At 42.3% G+C, this 27,765-nt stretch overlaps 1 protein-coding gene across 1 annotated transcript; it reads right to left on the minus strand.

The window, feature by feature from the left end:
• Window positions 1-1,488: 1,488 nt before the first annotated feature.
• PFDN5 (prefoldin subunit 5) lies at window positions 1,489-26,996 on the minus strand. The gene is made up of 6 exons (XM_033938809.1): window positions 26,863-26,996; window positions 16,435-16,537; window positions 13,388-13,419; window positions 12,812-12,886; window positions 10,455-10,560; window positions 1,489-2,027 (listed from the first exon to the last, which is right to left on the minus strand). Exons 1-6 carry the CDS (start codon window positions 26,932-26,934, stop codon window positions 1,957-1,959), a joined length of 459 nt encoding a protein of 152 aa, XP_033794700.1. The 5' UTR covers window positions 26,935-26,996; the 3' UTR covers window positions 1,489-1,956.
• Window positions 26,997-27,765: the final 769 nt, after the last annotated feature.

The raw sequence follows: 27,765 nt of genomic DNA on the forward strand, positions 1-27,765 counted from the left end.
TCACAATTGAAAAATGTGACAGTAAAACAGCACCCTCTATTGGTGAGACTGTGGCCGGGCCGGCGGGTGACTGCCAGACCAATTTGGGAGGGGGGAGAAAGGGAGAGGCACAGTAACAGAGCAAATGGAAGACACAGAGAGAAGAGAGGCAGTGGATGGAAGGAATTGAATGAGAACATGAAGAAAGCAGAAACCAGGCAATAAAGGTAGGAAAAAAATTATTATTTTTTTTTTTTTTGCTTAAGGATAAAGTAGTATATTAGTTGTGTTGATAAAAATTTATAAACATTAGAGGCTCTGGTAGAAACCCGTTTACAAAGTATGTATTCTTCCCAATTAATATTTCCAAATTAATAAAGTCTTTTTGCTTATTTTTAAATGGGTTTCTACCAGAGCCTTTAATTCAGTAGCATAATTAAATGAAATAACTATTTCTGTAGTTTATAGGGACAGGTGGGGATGTAGGGGATTCCTCGCGGGGACGGGCGGGGATGGAGGGGATTCCTCGCGGGGACGGGTGGGGACGGAGGGATTCCTCACGGGGACGGGTGGGAGTCCTCACGGGGACGGGTGGGACTTTGGCGGGGACGGGTGGGATTTCTGTCCCCGCGCAACTCTCTAATTGGGTATTCTCACTTTCCTGATGACCAAACCCCCATTCAAAGCCAATATTTAAAAAAAAAATTTGATTTAGTCATGCAAGTCAAACTTCTGCCACAAGATGATATACAGTACTCCCCCCAAGTTTGCGAGGGTTCTGTTCCAGGAACACCTGCAAATTTCAAAAAACCGCAAATATGATTTAGGAGCGGATTGGAGGCAGAAGGCAGCTGGTGCTGAAAATTGGGTGCAGGATCGTTTGTAATATTTTCCAACCGCCTCTTCTGGAAACTAAAGTCAGGCTACACCAATCAGGAGCTGCTTTGACATGCTAGCTGGTGTGTCAAAGCAACTCCTGATTGGTGTAGCCTGACTTTAGTTCCCAGAAGAGGCAGTCAGAAAATACCGCGAAAGACTGAGTCCGCAATTTACGGGGGTATACTATATATATATATATATATATCAAATGAAAGGTTAGGTTCTGATCTGGATAATATTCTTTCTGTTAATACACACAGGAGTCTGTACATTAGGCAAACTGTTTTCAGAAGGATGTCAATCACATCTTTCAGCTCTTCCTCCTTGTCAATCACATCTTTCAGCTCTTCCTCTTTCACCAGTGGAGTACAGCGCCTTCTTCAGTTTGTACCAAGCAATTGATCTCCAGTGTAACCTAAGGAGGGGCACAGGGAACTTCCCTGGATATATCATACATTTCTGTTCTGCTCTGTAATTCATGAAAAGGAATAACAATAATTAGCATGAATTTGCAACACAGATGCATCCATGAACCAACCTTCTGTGTGTAACTAGCATTAACACATAAGGAGCTACAAAGCTCAACAAACTCAGTACTTTAAATTCATCCAACAGACAGAAGAACTCCAGTTCTGGACTAAAGATTAACTTATTGATCTCATAGGTTCCTGTTCCAACAAAGACATTTTTGGTATTATGGTATTCCCCATTACAAATGACATGGGACCATCACAAAGCTTCTCCTCAAAACACTGCTTTTAACTTTCACATTTTTTTTTTATTTCTGGGTTTTTGTTTTGTTTTTTTTGCTTGAGAAATGCCAAAGGTGTCCTCATCCTATTTTAATTTAAGACACTGCACACCAAACAGCATAAACAGATGTCTAAAGACTGGCAATTTCCTTCCTCCTAAGAATTAAAAAAATAAAATAAAATTCAAGCACCCAGGTAGAAGAGTCCCACCCAACTGTTCCATTAAGACTGTAAACCAGCTTTCTTTGATAACTCTGTGCTGATATGGGGTGGGGGGGCTAGACGAGTGTCTTGATATAGAGTGCTGGCCGAGGAAGGCAAATTGATGGAATCCAGTAGATTGGGACTACGCCTTGGCTGCCCCAGCCTGGGATGCTGTAAGCTGCTGAATTTTCATGCTCATCATTTCCATTACAGCTGAAGGAAAGAAGAGAAAAACAAAGAAATCAATCACAGGTTAAGGGGCTATTACAAATCAAGGATGAATATGGCTCACTATACAACAAATAAATTAAACTAAATTGATAGATATCCTACTTGGGCCATAAACACTACAAGAATTTCCTTGTTTCTACTATCTATTCTACAGTAAGATCTTAATTACAACAGGAGTTCTTCTAAATCAGAGTCAACTTTCTGTAGTGCCTTCAGTGTCTCTCCTCTTCTCTTTCCCGAAGCTGTGGCTCAAAGTAAGATAACCTTAGACACCTCTGGTATTGGACCAGAAATAAATACCTTCACAAAATCCTCAAGTAGTAAGACAATACTTTTTGTAGGTATTAATTTAAGGTGTTACTTTATATTCTTTCAGAGGCTTTGGGTTGGGTGTTTGTTTGTTTTTTGGCTTAGTAACCAAGTTTCTGAGTTTATTTATTACTTATATACCACCAATCAACGGAGATTGTAAAAACTGCTTAGACAATCAGGTACTCCATCATTTTTCCCTATCTGTCCTGGTGGGCTCACAATCTACCTGAAGTACCTGGGGCAATGGAGGTTTAAGCGACTTGCTCAGGGTCATAAGAGCAGCCACAGAGACCTCTCCGATCATCACATCAACAGTCATCGATTGTTCATTTAGGCAGTTATTTCTTGATGTCCATTATGGCTCTTACTCTCTGGAACTCTCTTCCTTTCTGTCTTCATGAAGAAAGATTATTTTTACGTATATATAAAAAATGCATGTGCAAAACGTGTATTTATATAAATAAACATCAAAATTTCAGACACTGAAATAAGTAGAATTAGATAGTGTAGTGTGCTAACTTGTGCGGTAAAATTCACGCCAAGGGTGCACCACCAAGGACTAAAAAAAGTGATAAAACTGAACTCTGCATTTATATATATCCTATACATTATACAGAAAGATTATTTTTGACATTTAAAGCTCAATTAAAGGCTTACTATTTTTCTCTGGCAAATTGGTTGAGTTTCAACGAACATGCTTTACTATCGAATAGAATACTTTTACCTTAATAGCCTCTTGTTTTTTCTTTCTCTTTTTCCTTTATTCTAGAATTCTATTGTAACCTTTCCATATTGATTTTTCCTTATGTTTTGGTGATATTGATAGTGTTAGTGTTTATTGTTTTTATCCCCTTTTATATTTTTATTACATTGTAAACCATTTACATTTTAACCTTGGTTTTATATTGGCAGTATATCAAATAAATTGAACTTGAATACACAACCTTGGGGGTGCTGAGGTTGCAGCTCTAACCATTAAACCACTCCTCTCTCACCTTTATTTCTATGCATTTGTGTTGACTAGCATTGCCTACTCATTTATCCATTCTTGGGCTACAAACCAAAAACTTACTTTAACAAATCCTAGCAGTCTCAATTACTTCCTATAAAAATTGATCAGTTTGGCAGTGGAATATTGTAGTTTAAAAGTTGAGTAGCTTAAATTAAAAAGTTAAGCAACCAGACCTTCCTCCTCTGGCTTCAAGTTCAGATCTCTGTCTGAACAGATTAGTATGTGATATGAATGCAGTGTGTTAAAAACCTCAATAGGAATGCTATGTGCTGCTAGGGCACCTTTTGTAAGAGCCAAGTTCTCTAACAATGAACAGTGTCTGAAGAGACCAGTAGTGTCCTTGAGGACCCTTCCAATCTACCAATAATCCTGCATTTCCCACCCATTAAGACTGTAAACCAGTTTTCTTTGATAACTCTTTTAGGAAGTGAGGGAAGTAAAGAGCAGTGGCAAGGCACAGTTCAGGATGTCTCTCAGGATCAGAGCCTTAAGATTTGGCATTGATGGTGGCAGGGCAATTGGGTTCTCACACAGTCTTGTAGCTCAGTCACTGGCACTCACGGCCATTTTGAAAACTTGCGTTTCAAGTTCTGTGGATGAGAGCATTCTCCCTGCTGTTTTTCAGCCAGTTAATTAGTGTTTGCACAGCCTGCTGTGCCTCTTTCTTCTATGGCTAATATTACTTCTCCTCCAGAGTTAATTTTCTTGCTTCAAGCTTAGCCTTACTCAGACACTTCTGCTCTTAGGGTTTACCTCGGTCAACTTTTAAAGTCTCATCCTCCAAGGAGGCACCTTGACTCTGTTCTTGAGCCTGAGCTACCCCTTCTCTAATGTTTTCTGAAAAGGTATTCTGGGATTCCTCTTGGCATTGCTGTTAGCTGGTGTTTCTGCATCTAATTATACTGCCTGACTAACTCTGGACCTTTATAATAATAATAATGAAACTCCCTAAGAGGGGGATGGTTTGACTTGACAAATAAAACTCACTTTGATCCAAAATCACCACTCTCCCTAGAGTGGTGATTTTGGATCAAAGTGAGTTTTAAAAGCAGATTTACTTTCTGTCTGCTCTGTGGTGGAAAAAGCACAGTTACTTACCTGTAAGGTGTTATCCAGGGACAGCAGGCAGATATTCTCACATGTAGGTGACATCATCTATGGAACCTGGCATGGACTGTCTAAAGTGAACTGTCACTTTAAGAAATTAAAGAGGGGGATATAGGGGGAGATAACTGAGGGGCAGCCAAGTGAGTGAATTTGTACGTCAGTAAGAGGAGTTTGAATTGTATTCAGAAACAGATGGGAAGCTAGAGAAGTGACTTTAGGAGAGGGGTAACGAATATAGTGGATCTCACAAAATACGAGTCATGTAGCTGAATTCTGGATGGACGGGAGGGGAGCGAGATGTCTAAGCAGAAGTCCTGAGAGTAGTGAGTTGCAGTAGTCTAAGCGTGAGGTGATGAGGACATGGACAAGGGTTTTGGTAGTGTGCAGAGACGAAGGGTTGGATTCTGGTAATATTATAGAGGAAGAAGTGACAGGTTTTAACTACATGTTGTATCTAGGCAATGAAGGAAAGAGAGGATTCAAATATGACCCTGAGATTGCGAACAGACAAAACAGGGAGGACGAGAGTGTTGTCCACAGAGAGAGAGAACAGGGGAAGCGGGAAGGCAGTTTAGGCAGGAAGATGAGCAGCTCCCTTTTAGCCATGTTCAGTTTCAGATGATGTTGAGACATCCAGGTGGCAATGTCAGACAGGCAGGCTGAGACTTTGGTTTGGGTATCAGTAGAGATGTCTGGTGCGGAGAGGTAGATCTGAGAGTCATCAGCATAGAGGTGATACTGGAAGCCTTGGGAGGAGATCAGCACTCCAAGTAAACAAGTGTAGATTGAGAAAAAGAGTGGTTCCAGGATAGAGCCTCGAGGTACACCAATTGATAGTGGGAAGGAGGAACCATCATTGCATACACTGAAGGTGCGATGGGAGAGATAGGAAGAAAACCAAGAGAGAGTAGAACTTTAGAATTCCAGCAAGGATAGCATATCAAGGAGTAAGAAGGATCAACAGTATCAAAGGCGGCAGATAGATCAAGAAGGATGAGGATAGAGACCTTTGGTTCTGGCCAGGAACAGTTCACTGGAAACTTTGGTAAGAGCAGTTTCCATGGAGTGCAGCGGGTGAAAGCCTGGCTGAAACGGATCCAGAACAGCTTTGGAGGAGAGGAAATCCAGGCAATGGCAGTGAACAGCACATTCAAGTAATTAGGATAAGGAGAGGAGGGAGATGGGGCAATAGTTGGAGGGGTATGACAACAGCACGTTTGAAGGCATCGGGGACAGTTGCAGTGGAGAATGACAGGTTGAGGATGTGACAGATAAGAGGGATGACAGTGGGTGAGATAGTGCCAAGTAGGTGAGTGGGAATTGAATTGGAGGAGCAGGTAGTGTGTTTGGAGGATGAGAGAAGATGTGCAAGTTTCTCCTCAGTGAAGAGGAGAAAGTGGCAGGTGTTGAGGGGAGGTTAGCAGATGGGACAAGTGGAAGAAAGCAAGGGGGAGGCAGCCTGGTCAAGAGCTCGAGGTGAACCTTCAGGATCTTATTGTAGAAGAATTCTGCCATAGTTTGGGGAGAAATTGAAGGGGGGGATAGGAGGTGAGGGTGCTTTGAGTAGGGAGTTTAGTGTGGTAAAGAGATGGTAAGGGTTGGAACTATGACAGGTGGTTAAGTGGGTATAATATTCTTGTTTGGTCAGTGAGAAGGCAGACTGGAGTGATGTCAGCATGAATTTGAAGAGAATGAAGTTGGCATGCACACAGGATTTAAGCCAAAGATGTTCAGCAGAACAGACACATGAGCGTAGGTAGCAGATGCAGTTGGGTTAGCTAGGGTGGGGGTTTGGCACACCCAACAGGACGTGAAATTGGAGGAGCGGTATCTAGAGGAGAGTATCTAGAGCAGAGGAGAGAATGGTATTATAGGAGAGGACAACTTCATTGACAGTCTTGTGTGATATGGTAGTTGAGGAGAGGGATGAGACAGCAGCAGAGGGCTCTAGGGTCAATAGCCTAAAAGTTCCTGAACGTGTTGGTGGCAATTGGCTGGATCCGAGGGGTGGGCTGATGAATGGTGAATGTTAATAGGTGATGGTCAGATGCTGCTCAATATTTACCTCTCGCATACACACCTCACTTATGGTATATGAAGTAAAATCTTCACCTCTTTCTCATATCTATTAATGTTCCTACAACCTGCAGTTTAAATGAACATCCAACAGATGTAGAGGTAGTTTAAAATTTACTTCCTATAAATATTCACTCGATTTCACTACTCTTTTGGATCTTCCATTATTTAAATGTTTTGTTTTTTTTACAGATTGGCACTTCTTTGGGTTCACATTCAATAAAATAAATTGATGATAGGTGCCAATTATTTATTTGTTTTATTTATTCAATTTTCTATACCGTTCTCAGAACGATTTACATAAATTTATTCAGGTACTCAAGCATTTCCCCTGTTTGTTCCAGCAGGCTCACAATCTATCTAATGTACCTGGGGCAATGGGGGGATTAAGCGATTTGCCCAGGGTCACAAGGAGCAGCTTGGGTTTGAACCCACAACCTCAGAGTACTGGGGCTGTAGCTTTAACCACTGTGCCACACTCTCTCCAATTGGTTCTCTTATTGTAAGCTGCTCAGAACTTCAACTTTAGCGGTCTATAAATAAAAGTAGTATTATTTTGGGAATTTTTATTTGAAGCTATTGTCAATTTGTAGATTCATGACACTGCAACAGTTTATCTAAATATCAGGACCTGCATACACTAGACGCTATTTGAAATATAACATGGACACATTGACTCAATGGTTTTGTGCAGTGCTTTTTTCCCTACAGTGGGGTTTTCTCTGCTGAATCAGGTCATGAAGCTTCATCCTTCCATAGTTAAGAGAAGAGAAACAAAACCTGTTTAGGAACCAAAAGATCTGCTTTTAAGATGCAAAATTAATCAAGTTGCCTTTATAAGGCAAGTACGTTTCTAAACAAGACATAATTTTCCAGAGGAGAGACAGCTGTGACCCTAGAAATTGTAGAAATTCTATGAAGAAATCTATAGACTAACTAAGCTCTTAGAGAAGAGACAGAAAATGGTACCTGAGAGGATGGCACGAGCATCTTCATTATGGTTACAATTTTGGCGGTTCCACCCATTGCTGTTGCACTGTTCACTTCCAATACATCTTACATCATCCAGAAGAATATTTCCTGTGCCTTGCCCAAAATGGGCATTGCTGGGAGTAGAAATAGCAACTCTACAGCCCAGCTGTCTGCACACATTTCCATCAGCTGTATCCCAACTGTCATCACAAACTTCCCCAGTTTCCAGCATAGTAAACTTCAACACATCCTGAGCAACTGTCTGTGCCATTCACCAATCATATTTGATGCATTGATCCTTTGTGCCTGCAGTTTAGCTTCTGTCTCTACACTTCTCCCTCCGTATTTGCAGTTTCGATTATTTGCGGTTTCGATTATTCACGGTTTTTAGCTTGCTGGCTCCTCCCTCCAAATTACATCAGCTTGCATAGAGAAATCGCTGATCCAAGCGTTTACAGAGAAAAATCGCTGATTCCCAGCACTTTCTTCACCATATTTTGCCTCTCCTTCAGGAACAGGCCAGGTCTCCCACCATGTTATTCGCAGTTTGACCATATTCACGATGGTTTTTAATAGAAAACAGCGAATAACATATGAAAAAGTTATTCGTGGTTTTCTGTATTCGCGGGTCTGTTAATCCCTTATCACAGCGAATACAGAGGGAGAAGTGTATTTGATCCTGGATTTCAAGTTCCTTCTTTAAAGGATTCTTTTTCAGTCTTCCTTCATCATTTCTCTTTCCTCCATATTCATATATTTTGTCTCTTCATGGTTTTTTTTCATCTCACTTTCTTTTAGGCTTACTCCCTTGTCCAATTCTCACCATGTTTGTTTTCTCCATCACATCTTCCCCCTATGAGTGTCTGAGCTAATACTGCTGTTGTGTCTGGTTATAAAAAAGCCTAACGCAGCTTTGTAAAGGGGGAGGGGTTAGTTATTAATATAAAGATAAGCTGAGAAAATTAGCTTCGTAGTATGTTATATATCTTGTTGTTCCATTGTCTTGCGATCATATACATAGACACGAGAACATTTTACAGTACAAAATGTTATCTGATGTTTTCAAAATAAACAATCGCAGATCATTTACATATACCTTTTTGCTCTTACAGCGATATATTTTATTAACTTTATTTATATATTGCCTCAATGATCCTATGGACTATGGGTAAGCTCAATTTAAACCTCCATTTCTTCTACACATAGTGGTTCACTCATTTCAATATGCTCTTCTTTAATTCACAGTTAGACATTCTGGATTCACCAAATTATCAACACAGAGCACTTATCTCCACAATTTCTTTCAACTCTTTTTTGCATGCTAAACATCACCTGTTATTTCTCCATTATACAATGATTTACTGACTGGTCCAAGGTGAATGCATTATTCCTTGATTTTGTTTTTGAGTTGATTCTCATGTATTTTTTTTTTACATATATATACACCGTATTTGCCGGCGTATAGGATACACTTTTTTCCCTTCAAAATAAACTTAAAATACGGGGTGCGTCTATATGCCGATAATCAAAATTATGAGTTCTGCACCCTGTCCGTCCTACCTCCTCTGCAGCTGGAATTCCCGGAGGTGCAGTGTGCAGGAGCAAGCTTTCCGTGCTCCTGCCCCGCTGCTATCCCGGTTGGTTGGAAACTGCTGCGAAATTGGGGTTCTTCAGGCTCTGAGCGGCACCAAACAGGAGCGGGCTATGGCACTCCTGCTCGGTGCTGAGCGGCTTTCTGACTTCAGAAAATAACTTCATAGGAAGGGTGGTGAATGCATGGAAAAGCCTACCAGTGGAGGTGATAGAGATTGAAAAATGTACCTGAATTCAATAAAACTTGGATCTCTAAGGGAGAGTAAGAAAGTAGAGAGCAAGGATAGTCAGACTAGATAGGCCATATTCTCTATTTCCTCACATTATCCACATCATCAGTCCTGGTTGTCTACAAGCTCTTGCCCTCCAACATTACAATCCCAATGGCCCCCTCCCTAAACTCCCCTATTGAAGAATACAGAATAGTACTCCCCTGGTGTATAGCAGAATCCCTTGACCCCCCTCCCCAAGCTTTCCCCCGATCCCTGTACTTCAAAAAAGGAAGGAGCAAGACTTATTCCTGCCTCTGGCACTGCTCTCCTCAAAAAGGCAGCGCCCTGCCCTTGCAGTACATCCTGAAAAATTCCCTTGTATTGCAGGCTGGTCCCAGGATGCTGCCATTTTAAAGAGGGTTGCGTCAGAGGAAGGAGAGAGTGGGCCTTGCTCTTGCCTCTTGAAGTACAGGAGTCCTGGGAGCTCAGGGGAGGCGATCAAGGTACCACTAGATGGGGAGGGTTAGCCAATGGATACCAGAGATTATAATGACAAGGAAGAGGAGGGGGGCACAAGACACAAAGGGGTCAGTATTTTTAAGTGAGGAGGGGGAGTTGGTCCTTTTGGAGGGACAGGTAGGAACAGTCAGGTTGAATTGGATGGGGAGGAGAGATATCGGGGACCAGTGCAAATTGCCAGCAATTTTTTTTAAATGAGGCACTGACAGGAAGGGTGACATTTCACAATTACTACTGCTATTTTAAGGTGGCAGTAAGTTGCATGCTTATACAGCATGTTGTGGTGATTTTGGAGTGGTAGTTTTACAGTAGAGCTGTGCCCTGAAGAGCCAGCTCTACCCTAAGGCTTTCTGAATCAGCCCCTATAAGGACTTAGATGAGATCAGACTAGACATTTCTGTGAGTATTCAGGGGATGTGCAATTTTACTGGTAGGTTTTGCAAGTTTTTGCTTGTCCTTAATTATTGCAGATTTTTTCATATTTCTGTACATAGGCAAGTAGCAAATAAATGAAAAAATGAGGAGGGGTTTAAACAACAAAACACCCTAGGTACTTTTACTCCAGTTCCAGACTTTCACATCTAGACACATCAGAGAGCCCCTCACCTTGTTTCATGGCATGTTTTTCCTGTAATGCTGGCTGGATCTTTTCTATCTGCTTTGTTAAGAAGTCAATTTTTCTCTTGAAGAAATCTCTAGCATCGCTTGAAGTCTATACATATAAAGGGTAGATTTGGGAGGGGGGGGGGAGAGAAGGGGAATAAATAGGCTGTGTTAAAAGTACCCTTACATGACATACAGTATGTCCTAATAAACTTTTCTGCACCATCTAATAGCTGAAACTGTAACTCCCCCATCTTCCCATGAATTTGATTCAGCCGAGATAAGCTTGCCAAACTGTGGATTAGAGCTCCAAATAGGGTAATAAAACCTTTCTCTAGAGGTCACAACACAGAGGGCATCATTGTTCTGCATCTCCAGAGGGTAACACAATTTTATTTGGGTATAATTATTGAGTCACTGTCACAAAGACTAGGAAGCATACTGACCTAAGGTCTTCAAACCAACATAATGATTAATTGGGCTGATAGTAAAAACTGAACTGTCTCAAACTACTATACTATACAATAAGGGATAGATTCTCAAAAATCCGTCTTAAAAACCGATGGGTCACTGTCGCAGCCATTATTATAGTGATTTTAAAAACGCCAGTCATTTTCCAAACAACGCTCATGCAAATGAGGCTGGCGGAGAGTAGTGAAGATTCGCTAAATCTGCATATGCCTATCACTGGTGATAGTGATGGGCATATGCACAGAATAAACGCAAAACAAAAAACAATCTCCAAAACCAAATCGAGCCACTGAAGTCAAGCAACCCCCCCACCCGACACCCTCCCACCACCGGCAGTGGGAGACATGGCCACTCCCTCCTGCCACAATGCAACAAGCCCTCAAACTCCACCCGACACCCTTCCCATCACCAAGCGATGCACCACCGGCAGCAGGAGAGATGCCCACTCCCTCCTGTTGCCAAGCAATACACCCCCTAACACCCCCCTGGCAGTGGGAGAGATACACACTCCCTCCCCCCCACCATCTGACACCCCTCTGGCCAGCCATTGTAAGGAGGGGGCAGGGATCTCGGAGGCACATTGGATGGGGGTTGCTTGGCAGCAAGAGAGATTAGGCATCTCTCTTGCTGCCCGGGTGCATTGCTTGGTGATGGAAGGGGTGTTGGGTGGTTGCTTGACAGCAGCGGTGGCAGGGAATGGGCATCTCTCCCGCTGCGGGGAATAGGGGGGGCTATTAGTGTCAGATGATTGTGCGACGCAGCAGGTGAGAGTGGGCATTTCCTGCCGATCTTTGGTTTGTTTTTTAATTATTATTATTTTAATTTATGTGGGGGGAGGGTCTGAGCTGTCAAACCTTCTTTCCTGTCAGTGCCTAAGCCAATCAGTGCTCAGGCATGGATCAGAAAGTAAGGCAATGACATCTCAGACCTGTCGGTAAATTTTGGCTGCAAATGTGGCACAACGAGGTTAGAGAATCACTTGGCAATTATAGAGAATTGCTCAGAATGATCATTTTAATATTAATGACCTCGTTGTATTACATTTGCATGGCAGTATTTGAGACTACTAGAAAACTTGGAAAAGACCTCGGTAAGCCTTTTTATAATCCGCTGCTAAAATACATGCACACTAAACTGGCTGGAATCGGTTTAGCGAGCATGTTAAAGGCAGATTTTAGTTTTGAGAATCTGCCCCTATGTTTTTGCTTTTCAACATTAGTGAGCTTTCATGGCTAAACATACTATCTAGGCAAGGGTGTCAAATTGCAAACCTGGAGGACTATAAACCAGTCAGGTTTTCAGGCTATTTATAATGAATATGAATGCACACACTGCCTCAACCGTATAATATATCTCATGCATATGTATCCTGAAAACCCAACGGGTTTGTGGCTTGCCATGATAGCAGTTTTGACAACCCTGATATACTGCTTTTGTACCAATTTAAAAACTCTAGATCACGACTCTCTAGCACTCTGGGTATGTATGTCACCATATTTTGGTGTAAACTATTTACGTAAAATAATCTATTTTTCCTTTCTCTTTCTACCTCAGAAAGTCTTGTGCAATATTCAAGACCCGAGGAGCTTCATGTTGCCCTAGGGACAGTCGTACATATGTTTCAAAGCTATTAAAAGCATAGCTTAAGAGATTCTGCAGCTCAAGTTAGAAAGTTCTGTAGCATGTTTGCACATTAGGCATCTTCCTGTCTCTAGATGGCTTACCATCTAAGTTTTATAGGTATGTAAAAATGGGATTTAATTCAAACAGAAAAGCAATATTGTAAAAGTCAGATCAGTATATTTTTCTATTGGATGTATAGTGCTTTGAATAGATTTTTGACCAGGAATGTGGTATCTAAAAATGTATAAAGGTAAATATTTATTTACCTTTTCAACATAGTACCCAGTTCCCACATCTATCAACACATGTTCTACATCATTCAGTTTGCCAGGTACATACATCTAGAAAGAAGGTTAAGGAAGGATAAAACCAGTAAAAAGGAACAGCTGGCATGTTATGCTCTCTATCATCTTCCATGAAACTCAACTCCTCCAATATGGAAAATATCTAAAATACCCGACTCAAATGTGTAAATCAATAACATTAGTTTTGGTTGAGTTTTTGATGCTTTACAGGCGTCAAGCTTAAAAGCTATTGCCAGTCTCCAGAAAATGTTTCTAAGGGGTACTACCTACTCCTGTGTAACAGCTTCCCATGTACAACATCAAACTGTTACCTTTACCCTTTCCTGCCACATGCCAGAGCCCCATCTCAAAGAAAATTTAAGTGCGTTATATTCAAAATTAGTACTGCAGCTGAGTTCTCTATTCCTCCTAATTTTCTTCTTGTTTAAATGGCAGGTCTTAGGACCAACTAATGTTTCTAGACCCTCAAGCTGGTCAACTCTACAGTAAGTTTAATAGACCACAAATTGTCAATCTTTTTTTTATTGGAAAGGATACAGAACTGGTCAATGGGACAAGCAATTCTTTTCCTGACAAAAGTAAAAGAATGGAGGGAAAACCCCCCAAAATATGTTTATTTAGGCAGTGGAAGACACATTCAAAACAGTCCACACTAACTCAAACAGGCTTATGAAAAAAATTTTGTAACAAGGGCATCAGCCAGTTAGTTTTCTTCACTTTATGCATACATATCCCTTTCTCCTGAATAGAGATCTTGTAAATAAAATAACATCACTGAGGACCAATTCACTTATTAGTAGGGATGGAAAATTCTCAGCTGCCTAAAAGCTGGTGCCTGCCAGCAGTCTTGGCAGAACCATTATCGCTGCAGCAAGCTCAGGCCAAAGAAAAGCCTCTGTAGATTAGGACTACTTTCTGTCCATAAAGAAAAGGAAAAGCAGGAGAGGAGAGAAAGAAAGAAAGAGGCAGCGAGAGACAGGCAGACAACAGAGAATCCTTACCAACTCCCAGGTCTCAACACCAAAATCACCAAAATATGGCGTTCTCCAGAGAGCACTATTATCCCCATGGCTCTGCAACCTCTACTTCAGTGTTTCTCAACACACTGTATGGTACTTTTTTGGGGGGATGTCTCTCACTCTCTCTTTCCTAGTTACTTCCTTCTGCAAAACTTGTTGAGGGGGATGAGCAGGCAGCGGTTAGCACGGTGCACATAGCTGACCCGGAGACCTCTCTACAGAAGGCTTTAGGGTCAGCCACATGCAACTTGTGAACTGCTGCTTGTGCGTCCCCCCAACAAGTTTCGCAGAAAGAGTGAGTGCAGCTCAAACAAGTAAAGTGACATGATCTGGGACAAAGGAAGAAAGGAGGGGGGTGGAAGGAGCACATTGGGAAATGGGAAGGGCATGATTTTCGGACAAAGGTTGGAAGGCAAGGAGGGGGGCACAAACTTGACACAGAAGGGAGGGAGGAAGGGGGCACTAACTTAGGACACAGGAGGGAAGAAATAAAAAGGGAAAATTGTTAGGCATTAGTGTGTGAGTGAGAGGGAAAGATATGGTGCACATGGGGAAAGGAAGAAAGAGGAAAATTGGGTAGAGAGAGAGAAACAGGAGTGCGGTAGAGATCCATGGGGAATAGGAGGAGGAGAGGGAGAAACGCTGGATATGGTGGTGGAGAGGGAACAGAGGGACAGATTGAAGGGGATGCAAGGAGGAGGAATGTTGGACATAGTGTTGGAGGGAGAGATGTGGCATTGTGCTGGAGAGGGATGATAGAAGGAGAAATGGGCAAGGGGCTAGTGGGCAGTGGTGAAAAATACTGCACAAGATCAAGGGAATGAAAGAGGGAGAAATTTTGGATATGTGGCAGTAGAGGGGGTGGGAGAGATGCCTGGATCTCTCAAGACAGATGGACAGTGAGAGATAGAGAGGGAGACATATTGCCAATAGGGATGGAGAAGAGAGGAAGAAAAGTTGGACTCATGGAGGGACAGAGAGAGATGATGGTTGGGGAAGGGAATGAGGTCCGGAGGAAAGAAAGCATGCAGGAGGCATAAAGAAAGAAATATTGGATGCACAGTCAGAAGGAAGTGCAACCAGTCTCATGAAATCACCAGACAACATAGGTAGGAAAAATGATTTTATTTTCAATTTAGTGATCAAATGTGTCAGTTTTGAGAATTATATCTGCTGTCTATATTTTGCACTATATTTTTTTATTTTTCTATAGTTGTTACTGAGTTGACATTTCATATTTTAAAGTCATCTGCCTTGACTTCTTTGAAAAAAAAAAACCCCCGAATATAAATTATGATTTACATTTTTTGTGCGTACAGTATGCTTTGTGGTTTTTTTAAATTTTGTGGATACCATTATGTATTAATAAGATTATATTGTGTGTATATGAAAAATGGATGGAATAAATTGCATTACAATTAGTGCTATTATTAAGGGGATGGGGGCTTGGGCAGGTCTGAGACGGAGCCTAAGCGGGTCTGGGGTGGAGCCTGGGCGGGGGTACTTGCCTTGAAAAAGTTGAGAAACACTGGCATAATGCATAAATTTTTGCTTATTGTATATTGGGGTGTTTTGGGGCTTTTTTTCCTCTATTTCTTTGTATTTTTTCCCCAGGAACAAGACAGGGTGGGGGTGGGGGGTTATAGCTTTCTGGCTTTCTCTTTAAGTATCTTTTGTTTAGATGCTTGAGTTTGGGGTGTTTTCCTTTTTTGTATTTTTTTTGCTGTAACGTTGCTGTGTGATATTGCTTATTCTAAACAAAATCTTTAAAAAAATGAAAAGGAAAATAATGCCTTACAGGATTCAAAATTGTTTCAGCTAAGCTATCTTTTATTGCACTAGTATGTTATGTTTACTCAGTCCTGTCTGCTCAAAATTTTGGGGGTGCTAGATCACCTTACTGACATCCATCACTGTCCTGAAACTGACAGCATTTCAATGGCCTAAGTCTGGTTGGATGAGCCACCACTACTACAGTGTAAGACTATACCCTTTCCCGCAGAAGAGACGTTAAAGCAAGGAGTGCAGAACAGACAAAAATATTTCTAATTTCTTTTGCTTAGATCTATTATTAGCTGTATTTGAAAAAAAAAAAAAATTACATAAACAAAAACAAATAAGAAAGAAAGCGTTGAAAGTGTAAAAAAAAATTAAGAGAATTTTTTTAAAAAGAAGAGACACCCCCTCATCTTAAAGAAAAATAAGACAGGAACAAAGAAACAAAGTTTTTAACCTTGGGGTCCTTTTACTAAGGCGCGCTAGCCGATTTAGCGTGCGCTAAATTGGCTAATGCGCCTTAGTAAAAGAGGGAGCTTGTTCCTAAACTTTGGCTGGCACCCATGCTTGCTGAAATTTTTGCATCCCTAGTTTTGTGATCAAGCAATACAGCTTTTGCATCTGAACAGTTTGGATTATCATTTAGAACAGACGGAGTACTAACCCCATCGCCTGAATTACAGTCTATGGAATACAGTGCCTGCCACTTGATTAGCTCTATAATCTGATCACAGGTTTCTCTTACAATGCAACAGGTAAGAGGATTTTAAGACTGGAATCATTACTTGCCTTCACTGGCTGTGGTTAGCACATTAAGACAATCTTTGGCCTCTACATATTTAGTTTGCACCAACTTTAGCTGAGCAACTGATGAGGAGAGAAACTCCATTTCCTAGAGATGGAAGAAGCAAGGGTTAGAAATGTTAAAGATTCTCAGAGAGGTGTCACATCAAGGCTATGCTATATTTTACTATGTACCACCTTTTTAAAAGAACACAGCTAGAGTTACTACTGAACTAGTGTGCAATACCACTGCATTAAAATGGGACCAGTGATAAAACACACACTAATATGACACTACATATAAATAACTAATTGACAGTCCAACTCAAAGTAATTCACAACACACAATGGAGTTAATATTCAGCCTGTGGGAGTCAGCATTTTTTAAAAACATCCTAACAGCTGTAGGCAGCCCCTGATAGTCAGTGTCAGGACATGACCAATATTCAGCCGGGAGCCCTATAACTTCCCTCCTCCATTTTCCTCCCCCAGCTGATGGCAGTCAGAACCCCCATCCCCCTGAATGGCCCCCCTAACCTCCCCAGTCTGGAGAAACCTCCTCCCCACCTTAGCACCCTGGTGATCCAATGGAGGCAAGAGCAAAGCTCACTCACTCACTCCTGCCCCTTGCAACTGCCTGTACCAAACCTCTTGTGCTGCCTGTAGTACACTCACAAGAGGCAGAAGAGTGTGGGGCAGGGTGTCTCTGCGCACCGTCTCCTGCCCCCTCTCCCCTGCTGAACCATCAGGGTGAAAAGGTAGGCCCTGGGGGGGCCTATCAAAACCAGGGGGTTTGGGGGGTCATTCCAGAGATGAGGGTGAGGTTCTGACTAATGGCAGCCGAGAAGAGGAAGAGAAGCAGGGGGGGGGGCTATTTTGGGAGCTAGGAGGGGTACTTTTTCAGTAGTTATGTGGGTACTAGCCGATATTCAATGGAAGAGCCCACATAGTTAAGCAGCTGAAATTAAGACAGTTTTTGAGCTTAGCTGTGCGGGTCCCGGAACTAAATACTGCCAGCATCTGCATAAGTGCTGGCTCCTCCTTAATGAAACATAGAAACATAGACGATGACGGCAGAAAAGGGCTACAGCCCATCAAGTCTGCCCACTCTGCTTACCCACCTCCTGTCTATGCCCTAATGACCCAATTTCCTTATCTTGACCCTCGTAGGGATCCCACATGGGTATCCCATTTATTCTTAAAGTCTGGCACGCTGTCTGCCTCGATCACCTGCACTGGAAGCTTGTTCCAATGATCAACCACTCTCTCTGTGAAGAAATACTTTCTGGTGTCGCCATGAAATTTTCCGCCCCTGAGTTTGAGCGGGTGCCCTCTTGTGGCCGAGGGTCCCTTGAGAAAGAAAATATCATCTTCCACTTCGACACGTCCCGTGAGGTACTTAAATGTTTCGATCATGTCTCCCCTCTCCCTACGTTCCTCGAGAGTGTAGAGCTGCAATTTGTTCAGTCTCTCTTCGTACGAGAGACCCTTGAGCCCCGAGATCATCCTGGTGGCCGTCCGTTGAACCGATTCAATTCTGCGCACATCTTTACTGTAATGTGACCTCCAGAATTGCACACAATACTCCAGATGAGGTCTCACCATGGCCCTGTACAACGGCATTATGACTTTAGGCTTTCGGCTGACGAAACTTCTATTGATACAACCCAATATCTGCCTTGCCTTAGATGAAGCCTTCTCCACTTGATTGGCAGTTTTCATGTCTGCACTGATGATTATTCTTAAATCTCGTTCTGCTGAAGTCCTAGTTAAAGTTTCTCCGTTCAAGAAGTACGTCCTGCATGGATTTCCGTTTCCGAGGTGCATGACCTTACATTTCTTAGCATTGAAGCCTAGCTGCCAGGTTGAGGACCAACTTTCCAATGTAAGCAGGTCCTGCGCCATATAATTCTGTAAACTGCATTCACTTACTATATTACATAGTTTGGCGTCATCGGCGAATAGTGTTATTTTACCTTGAAGCCCTTGAGTCAGATCCCCTATGAATATGTTGAAAAGGAGTGGACCCAGGACCGAGCCCTGCGACACTCCACTGGTCACCTCCGATGTTTTAGAGAGGGTACCATTAACCACCACCCTCTAAAGTCTGCCACTCAGCCAATCATTGACCCATGCAGTTAGTGTCTCTCCTAACCCCATCGATTCCATCTTGCTTAGCAGCCTGCGGTGTGGGACACTGTCAAAAGCTTTACTGAAGTCCAGGTACACGACGTCCAAAGACTCTCCCAAGTCCAACTTTCTTGTTACCCAGTCAAAGAAGCTGATGAGATTGGATTGGCAGGACCTACCCTTGGTGAATCCATGCTGACTGGGATCCCTGTACTGCTCCACTTTTTTGGGGGGCCAGTCGGAGCCAATATTTGAAGATCAGGTTTAGTTCAATTTATTTGATATATCGTTAATATTAACAGAAAATAAATCTAAGCGGTTTACAATTCAAAAGTGAAGGAGGGAATATTAAAAACAACAACAAAAAATTACTAATATGTATCAACACACACAAAATCAACAAATACAAAAGGAACAGAAGGTACAAAGCACATGGGTCCTGAAATAGTAGGTTATGTTCTTCACCCATGAGGGACTGCAGAAGACATCTACTTTTTCAGCTCCACCTTCCTGTGTCACTGGGCAGTGCCTCATCTCCTCAGTTTGTACCAAAACAGCGAATCACTGAAAGAGGAGGAACAACAAGGAGGGCATGGGGGACTCCTCATTCATTCACTTTGAGTCTGCTCTGCAACAAAACACAAGAAATTAACAAATGCAACATACCATTACAAAGGTGGAGCGAAAAGCAAATCACCTACCTGAGTGCAACCAGCACCAAATATGACTGGAGTGATCGTATATAGAATAGAAATTCCTGTCTCTTTAAGATAGAAGCCCGTAGCTATTAGCTGCCGTAATACAAGCCTCTGGAGAGACCTCCTATTCTGTGACAGAAAGCAGGTTATAATGAACACAAACAGGACGGGACCTGTCGGTATCATCAATGTCAGCCATACTAGAATCACCAGACCTTGGTCCATCATGATCCTGCGCAGAAGTCTACCTATCATGAGCCACGGAGGGTAGACATAAAGAAGTCCTGCCTTTGGCCAAGGTTGCACCAGGGTATACAGACATTAGCTTCCTGGCTCATATCTTCAACTGAAGAACTGAGCCACCGCCAATGCCATCAGATCGAATATTGGGTGCTCTCACCGACTCACAATGCAAGTGAAGGCTTCCCAAGAGAGTGACCACTCCCTGGATCTAGGGACTTTCAGCTAAGGAAATCCACTTGCACATTGTCCATTCCTGCCACATGTGCTATTGAGAGTGCCAAGATAGGGGCCTCTGCCCATCGAAACAGCATCTGGGCTTCCAAACATAGATGAACATTCTTAGTGCCCCTGGCGATTGATATAAGTTACTGCTGTTGTCCGAGAAAACTCACACTGCTCTTCAGAGTGCTCCCAAGCAGTTGATTGACCATTTCCTCTGAAAAGAGGACCAGTGTTCCTGCACCAGTTATCCTTCGCAATATGCACCCTAGCCGTATAGGCTGACATCTGTCGTCAAGAATCACCCATGTGGACTAGTGCTGCCTGATACAGTTTGGCTGAATTGATTCAAATCAGAATTGTTTTGATAAGAAATCGGACTCACTGATTCAGGCTTTCCCTCTGCCAGAGTGGGGTGCCCCCGGGGTCGGTGTAATGATCTGGAAACTCTTTCCTCTTCTGGCAGCCTTCACATCTGGCCCTCTCCCTTGCACCTACATCTGCAACCCTCTTCGGCGACTTCGCAGAGAGAAGGTCCCAATGCCAGTAGTCTGTCTTAATCGTTGCTGCTAAGTCGCCAAAGAAGGCCGCAGGGAAGGGCCAGATACAGGACTCGGGAGAGAAAGGTCATACCGGGCTGGGGGGAGGGCAGGTGAAAAAAATGCTGGCTATAAGGTGTGGGAACAAGGGTAGAGAGGGAGAAGCGGTAGAAGGGAGAATGCCAGAATGCAGGACTCCCTGGGGAGCAGTGGGGGGGGGGAGGGGGGAGAGGAGAGAGAGACAGGAGAGAAAGATGTTGTACTGGGCTGAGGGGAGGAGGGAGGGTGGAAAGATGCAGAAACAAGGGAAGATGGGGGATAAGCTGAAAATGGAGACAAACAGTGACAGAGAAGAGAAGGGGCAATAAGGATATAGAGGAGAAATGCTGAAAGGGGATAGATAAGAACAGAGACAGTAATGCTGAAAGGGGTTAGATGGGTTTACAGAGGGAAGCAATGTTGAAAGAGGCTACATAGGTAAACAGAGGGGAATAATACTGAAATGGAGGGTTGATGGGGATACAGATGAGGTAATGCTGAAAAGGGGAAGAGGCGAAAGGGCACAGAGGGAGCAATGCTGAAGTGTGGTAGTGCTGAAAAAGGGGAGGTGAAATAGAGACACAGAGAGTTAGTGGGATGATAAAAGGAGAGATTGTGGACCCTGATGTGGTGAGGAAGGAGGGAGAGATGCTGGATGGAGATGAAAAAAAGGAAAGATTCCAGACCTCCAGGGAAGGAAAGGGAAACGAAAGGGGAGGACAGAGATTGAAGATGGATGGTTAACACGGAGAAAGAAGAAAACAACAAATGGGAGGAGACCCTGGCAAGTGAGTTATCAGAAGACAACCAGAGCCTGGGACCAACATGATCTGAATAATGACCAGACAACAAAAGGTAGAAAAAATAATATTATTTTCTGTTTTGTGATTACAATATGTCACATTTGAAATGTGTATCCTGCCACAGCTGGTGTTAGACAGAAAGTGTGAACTAGGACCTAAAAGAGAGGAAAAGTCTTTTTTATTTATTTTGCTGACGTGGGGTTGGAGAGGTTGTAACCCTATACGTCTACTAAGGGGTCCTTTTATTAAGGTGCATATTTAGCGTGCGCTAAATTGGTTAGCGTACCTTAATAAAAGGATCCCCAATTATCTTAATAAAAAATTCAGCCCGCGACTTAGCCTATGTTTTAGATTTCGGCCTCTTCTGTGATTGAGTTTGACACCCCTAGACTAGAGGATTCTAAGCCAGAGGCTCTGCCCCCCCCTCCCAAGCACTGCGCAGCACATGGGACAAGGACGATCTTCAGACAGCCATCCATCCAATGCAAATCTGGCCTGAATCCAAAGATTTATCTTGGCCTCAAGTCCATTACATGTGTTTTTGAACAAAATTGAGGTTTTTGAGGCAGAGAGAGGCTTTTATTTTCAAACTGGGAAATTCAAGATGACTACCATGGCAGCAATTTTCATACCAAAAACAGCCTATAGGAGCTACACTGAATTCCAAAAATTAGCAATGTTGGGATTTTAGAGGTGGGGGATCCTGGCTCTAAAATCAGAACCAAAAAATTACACTTTTAAAGACCCCCTGATTCTGTATTAGAGGCTGTCAGCCTGTTACTCACTGTGCCAAGCTATGTGCTGCGAGCTGCTTGTAGTGAAGCCGAGAACCTCTGCTTCAAACAAGCCTGGAATCTAGACTGGATCTCTTCAGACTACCCTCTTGGGCCCAATGAATGGCTAGAGACCTCAACCCCCACTAGAGCTTTGCATGTGTAGTCAGTGGAAGGAAAGCAGTCGGCCCTAATCCTGGAAAAACCGCCATGCAGCTACTCAGCCTGCACTCAAGCCCCTGAGTTCCCAAAGTGCTGGCACCAGCTATCCAATTGGGTGCATTGCACGGCAGTCTGCCCCTTGGTTGCAGACTTCCAACCTGAGAGTCTGTATTTTCCAGCAGCCAGAGATATCTCACAACAGGGATCCTCTGCAGCACTAAAAAGCCTTGTAAACTGCTAGCAAACAAAACCCTCAAATTTAAATGAAAAGAAACATGAGCAGAAAAGACAAACTTCTACTATCTCACTTGTAGAGAGCACTGAGGAATTGGAGGACAGCAAAAGAATGCTAATGAGGCTCTCTACAAGAATTCTCACAAAGAATGGGTTGACTACCCGAAGGTTCAGGAATAATGTCTGTCGCACTAGAAGTTAAGATTCTATGTAGGAAAAGCCTATCACTTAGGACGACGCAGATGAATTGCTCCCTTTAGGAACCTGAAAACATCAGGATGGGAGGCCAAGGAACTTTACTCCATCCTCCCTCGGAAACACTAGTAGCTGGCTACTTGCACCTTGAGAAAACTTACTGATAGACTCTTCTCCAGACCTTTTTGAAGAAACAACAATATCACAGGAATAGAGGTCCCAACTGGCTCTATCTGATGAGCAACATACCGGTGCTGAAAACTTTCCCAAACTTTTGCATAAGCCACAATCGTTTATGGCTTCTTGGCAAGTGGGACAGCGGCTATAACCACCTCTGAATAGCCTTTCCATGCTAAGGCTACAATTCTAAGAGCCATGCCATAAGACCAAAGCATTCCATGTTCTCTTAGGCAACTGGATCCTGATAGAGAAGTCCTAAATGCAATGAGAGATGAAGACTCTTGCCTTATTGAAGCTGAACCAGATCCTTGTACCACGGATGACATGGCCAGTCTGGAGCTACGAGGATTATCCTCGATGTCCCGCCATTCTGCAAATCACTTAGCCTAACACTGGCCAAAGGGGAAACACTCACAACAGCTCCCTTGTCAGCTACTGTTTTACCAGAGTGCTATACTGGGGCTTCCTGGCTCAAACCTGCGGCTGAAGTAACGAGCTGCCTTGCTGTTGCACGCTAATGCCATCAGATAGAACATCAGTCGCCCCCAGCATTGAACAATGATATCAAAACACCTCCTGGGACAACAACCACTCCCTCAGATCCAGTATCTGGCGACTGAGATAGTTGGCCTGCACACTCTGCATTCCCGCCACATGTGCCACTAGAAAGGTCTGCAGGAGAATCTCTGCCCAGTGAAACTGGGCTTCCAGCTTTAGTGGAGCACTCTTGGTGTCTCCCTGCCTGCTGACATATGACATAGCCATAGCATTGTCCCAGAAACTCTGACCGCTCTCCCTTTCATTGTCTCTTGGAAGGCCTGGAGCGCTAACTGAATAGTTCGCAACTCCAATCTGTTGATGGACCACTTTCTTTGAGTTGGTTCCCAGCATCCCTGGGCCAGATGATCCTTGCAATAAGTCCCCAGCCGAAAAAGGCTAACATCTGTTATCAGGATCACCCATGAGGGAATGTGTAGCAGCAAGCCCTTGGCCAATGACTCCAGGCATAGCCACCAATACACATAGGCCAGCAGCTTCTGTAGAGTCCGTCTGTAGCAATCAGTGGGACAACAGCAAGTTCTGGAAGTGGCGCAGCTGAGCTCTTGCCCACAGTATCCCCTCTACGGTTGCTACCATTGACCCCCCTGCAACTGAAGATAATGCCAAGCTGTGGAGGTGGGCATCACTAGGCTCTCCAAAATCTGGCATCAGAGCTTCTGTTTGCATGGCTTTGGTAGAAATACATGATCTTCCGCTGTGTTGAACAGTACTCCTAAGTACTGGGTTGGATCCCATTGGCTCTTTTGAAAATTGATAATACAGCCTAGATCCCGCAACAGCTGCACCACTTGCATTACAGCTTTGCAGCCCTCTGATATAAGAATTGCCATACTGGGACAGACTGAAGGTCCATCAAGCCCAGTATCCTGTTTCCAACAGTGGCCAACCCAGGTCCCAAGTACCTAACTAGAACCCAAGTAATAAAACAGGTTTCATGCTGCTTATCCAAGAATAAGTACTAGATTTTCCAAGCCATCTGAATAATGGCCTATGAACTTCTCTTTAGAAAACTGTCGAAACCTATTTTAAACCCTGCTAAGCTACCTGATTTCACCACATTCCCCGGCAAAGAATTCCAGACACGTTTTGTGAAGAAATATTTTCTCTGATTAGTTTTAAATCTACAACTTAGCAACTTCATCAGATGCTCCCTAGTCCTAGTATTTTTGGAAAGAGTAAATAAGCGATTCACATTTATCCTTTCCATTCCACTCAGTATTTTATAGACCTCTACCATATCACCCCTGAGCCATCTTCTCAAAGCTGAAGCTGTTTTAGCCTTTCATCATGGGGAAGTCGTCCCATCTCTTTTATCATTTTTGTTGCCCTTTTCTAATTCCGCTATATCTTTTTTGAGATAAGGTGAGCAGAATTGCACACAGTATTCAAGGTGCAGCCATACCAGAGAGCGATATAAGGGCATTATAACATTTTCATCTTTTTGGGCAGCAACTCCTAATATGAAACCCTACATCACGTAGTTCCTCTTTCCCACTTACATCACTTTGCACTTACCATACTCACATTAAACAACATCTGCCATTTTGATGCCCAGTCTCTTAAGGTCCTCTTGCAATTTTTCACAATCCTCTTGCAATGTGTCATCAGTAAATTTAATTGTCTCACTAGTTATTCCCCTCTCTAGATCATTGATAAATATGTTAAAAAGCAGCGGTCCCAGCAAAGACCCTTGGGGAACCCCACTATTTACTCTTCTCCATTGAGACTATTGACATTTAAACCTACTTTCTGTTTTCCGTCTTTCAATCAGTTCTTAATCCATAATATGACATTACCTCCTAACCCATGACTTTCTAATTTCCAAAGAAGTCTTTCAAGAGGTATTTTGTCAAATGCCTTTTGAAAATCCAAATAGATAAATATCAACTGGCTCACATTTATCCACATGTTCATTCACCCCTTTCAAAGAAATGCAATAGACTGGTGAGGCAAGATTTCCCTTTACTAAATCCATGCTGTCTCTCTCTCATCATTTTGTTTTTTATAATATAGTCTCTTATCAATTTGCCCGTTACTGACATCAGACTCACTGGTCTATAATTTTCCCAGATCACCTCTGGAACCCTTTCTAAAAATCGGCGTCATGTTGGTCACTCTCCAGTCTTACGGTACTATGCTGGATTTTAAAGAAAAATTACAAGTTACTAATAGCAGCTCTGCAAGTTCATTTTTCAATTCTATCAGCACACTGGGATGTATGTTTACCATCCAGTCCAGGCGATTTGCTACTGTTCAGTTTGTCAAGTTGACCCATTATATCTTTGTTTGAGTTTCTCCGATTCATCAGAAATGAATACCAGAATGGTACTGGTAACTTCCTCACATTTTTCTTGGTGAAGACCAAAGAAAAAATTCATTTAATCTCTACACTATGGCCTTGACTTCCCTGAGATACCCTTTATCCATCAGTCATCTAGCAGTCCAACCAATTCTCTTCTCAGCTTCTTGCTTTTAATATACCTAATTAATAATTAACTGGCTTACTAATTAAGTTACTTACAAAGACAATACTATGCCTTGAAGCATCAAAATACACCCGAACTGACAGACACATAATGACAATTATCTCTATGCGAACTGCTTTTATATAGCCTTTTCAGGCAGAATCCATCAAGCCCATGTACAAGCATGGCCACAGACATGCCCAGACTGCATCATTTCCATGGATGTTATGCAACCTGCCCTGAATGTACACCTGGATAAGCCCACACTATATCCAGCAAGATATAACTTGAGCAATAGGCCTATATTAAGAATCAGTCTAAGAATTAATTGCATTAGCTTGAAAGTATAACAGCAAATAATAAAAATGTACATTTTTATAAAAACAGTACACAATATGCAATTTTAAATGTGATTTTTGAGATCAGCAGCCAACTGTAAGATACACCCTAAAGTGTTGAAGAAGCAAAAACTTGTTCAGTGAATTGATAATAATTAATTCCTTAGGCCTTTCTATCCCTATATCAAGCCAGATTTAGGCTGGCTAGCTGCCTGAGGAGCATTCCTGCATCCACTTATATAATTCCTCTTTTGGTATACAGTTTCAGATAAAAACTAAAAAGTTCCTCTCATCAGCCTATATTCTATCCTTTCTGTTTAGTAAATTTGCCTTGTGATTCACGTAACAAAAGTTTTGGACAGCTGGATAAAAATCTTTCACTTTGAGGGCTAGGTGATATAGGGCTAGGCTAGGAAATATAACACAGAATCTTGAACTACAAAACCTTTAAATGGCTAAGGTACAGGTTATTAAAAGACATAACTTTAAAACCATACCAGCCCTTTGTATCAAAATACAGAAAGACTAATTCTCAAATGTTCTGGTACCGCATTCCCTGTAGTTAACTCTCAAGTTGGACCAAAAAGGTGAGAAAGTAGACGGAGAGTCCGGTTTTCTAAAAATCAATACAGTCACTAATACCCCCAGAGCATGAGAAAACCGATATCAGTAACATGAGTACGGAAACCCGATTTGAAGGTCTGTCTGTGCCAATGAGGTTTTCTTTATCAGCTGCACAAATAACGACAAAAATCATTTCTGGCTCCTTCTCGATACGTTCAAGGTAGACAATCAGGAGACCGCGATCTCCCTTCACATCCTTCTCACGGGTGCTTTGGCTCATTCTCCCCTCACCTGGTCCAGCTGATTCTTCAATATCTCAAGCTGCTGTAAAGACAGCTCCGAGATATTCACCGTCTGCGCCATTCCTGGAAACTCGACCCGGAAGCAGAAACGGAAAGGTGTTGCCGCTCTAGCCGTATGCTCTATGGTAGTGGAAGGGAAAGAATCATAAAGCGCAGTTATTGGTTATTATGACGGACACTCTAACCTGCCTCTAAACTCTCGATGACAGGCTGTTGCCATTTTCTGATCTTTCGAAGAGGGTGTAAGAGCAGAGGTTCCCATCGCGCTTGAATTTTCATGTCTGATTTCTGTTATTAGATCTTCTCTTCACATTCACAATTTTGATTTCCTATATAATAGCCTGGTGAATTGGAATATGTTACTTATTATTAATGCACGATAGTTGTGGGATTTATGAGATCTAATTATTTGGATTTAGCTCACTTTTGTTTTTTTGTTTTGTTTTTTGCAAGTTTGTAAAAATGTATTTGTTTTTAAAAAAACTTTTATTGTAATGAATAGATACCATTTTCTATTGAAAGTATATTTACAAATGGGGGGAGGAGGGTGGCTTTTAGTTTACTGTGGGTTTAATCAAAAAGTATTTATATTGTATGTTTTTGATTAAATGTTAAAGGAAAAGGGGGGTGGGAAGGGAATAAATTTATATATTTGATGTTATATTAGAAAGAAATTCAAGTGATGTATTTAATTTCAAATGTTTTATTATTTGTATACTTGATGTAAAATTAAAAATTAATAAAGAATTAAAAAAAAAAAAAACCCCTTTTATTCTGCATATACCCATGCGGATTATAATATAACACTATATAATACAATTAATGAAACATGAACCGTTCAGTAGTAGAAAGCGACTCATTACAGAACAATAGTTAGATATAAAAGTAGAGT

This window comes from Geotrypetes seraphini, chromosome 3 (assembly GCF_902459505.1).
Source record: "Geotrypetes seraphini chromosome 3, aGeoSer1.1, whole genome shotgun sequence".
Lineage (NCBI taxonomy): Eukaryota > Metazoa > Chordata > Amphibia > Gymnophiona > Dermophiidae > Geotrypetes > Geotrypetes seraphini.

Coding starts and splice junctions, on each gene's coding strand:
- PFDN5 (XM_033938809.1), bottom strand. CDS start 26,934: ATGGCGCAGACGGTGAATATCTCGGAGCTGTCTTTACAGCAGCTTGAG. Junction 13,420..16,434: donor GCTAACCACAGCCAGTGAAG/GCAAGTAATGAT, acceptor TACTTTTGTCAG/GAAAAGAATTGCTTGTCCCA. Junction 2,028..10,454: donor AAAACATGCCATGAAACAAG/GTGAGGGGCTCT, acceptor TCTTTCCTTCAG/CTGTAATGGAAATGATGAGC.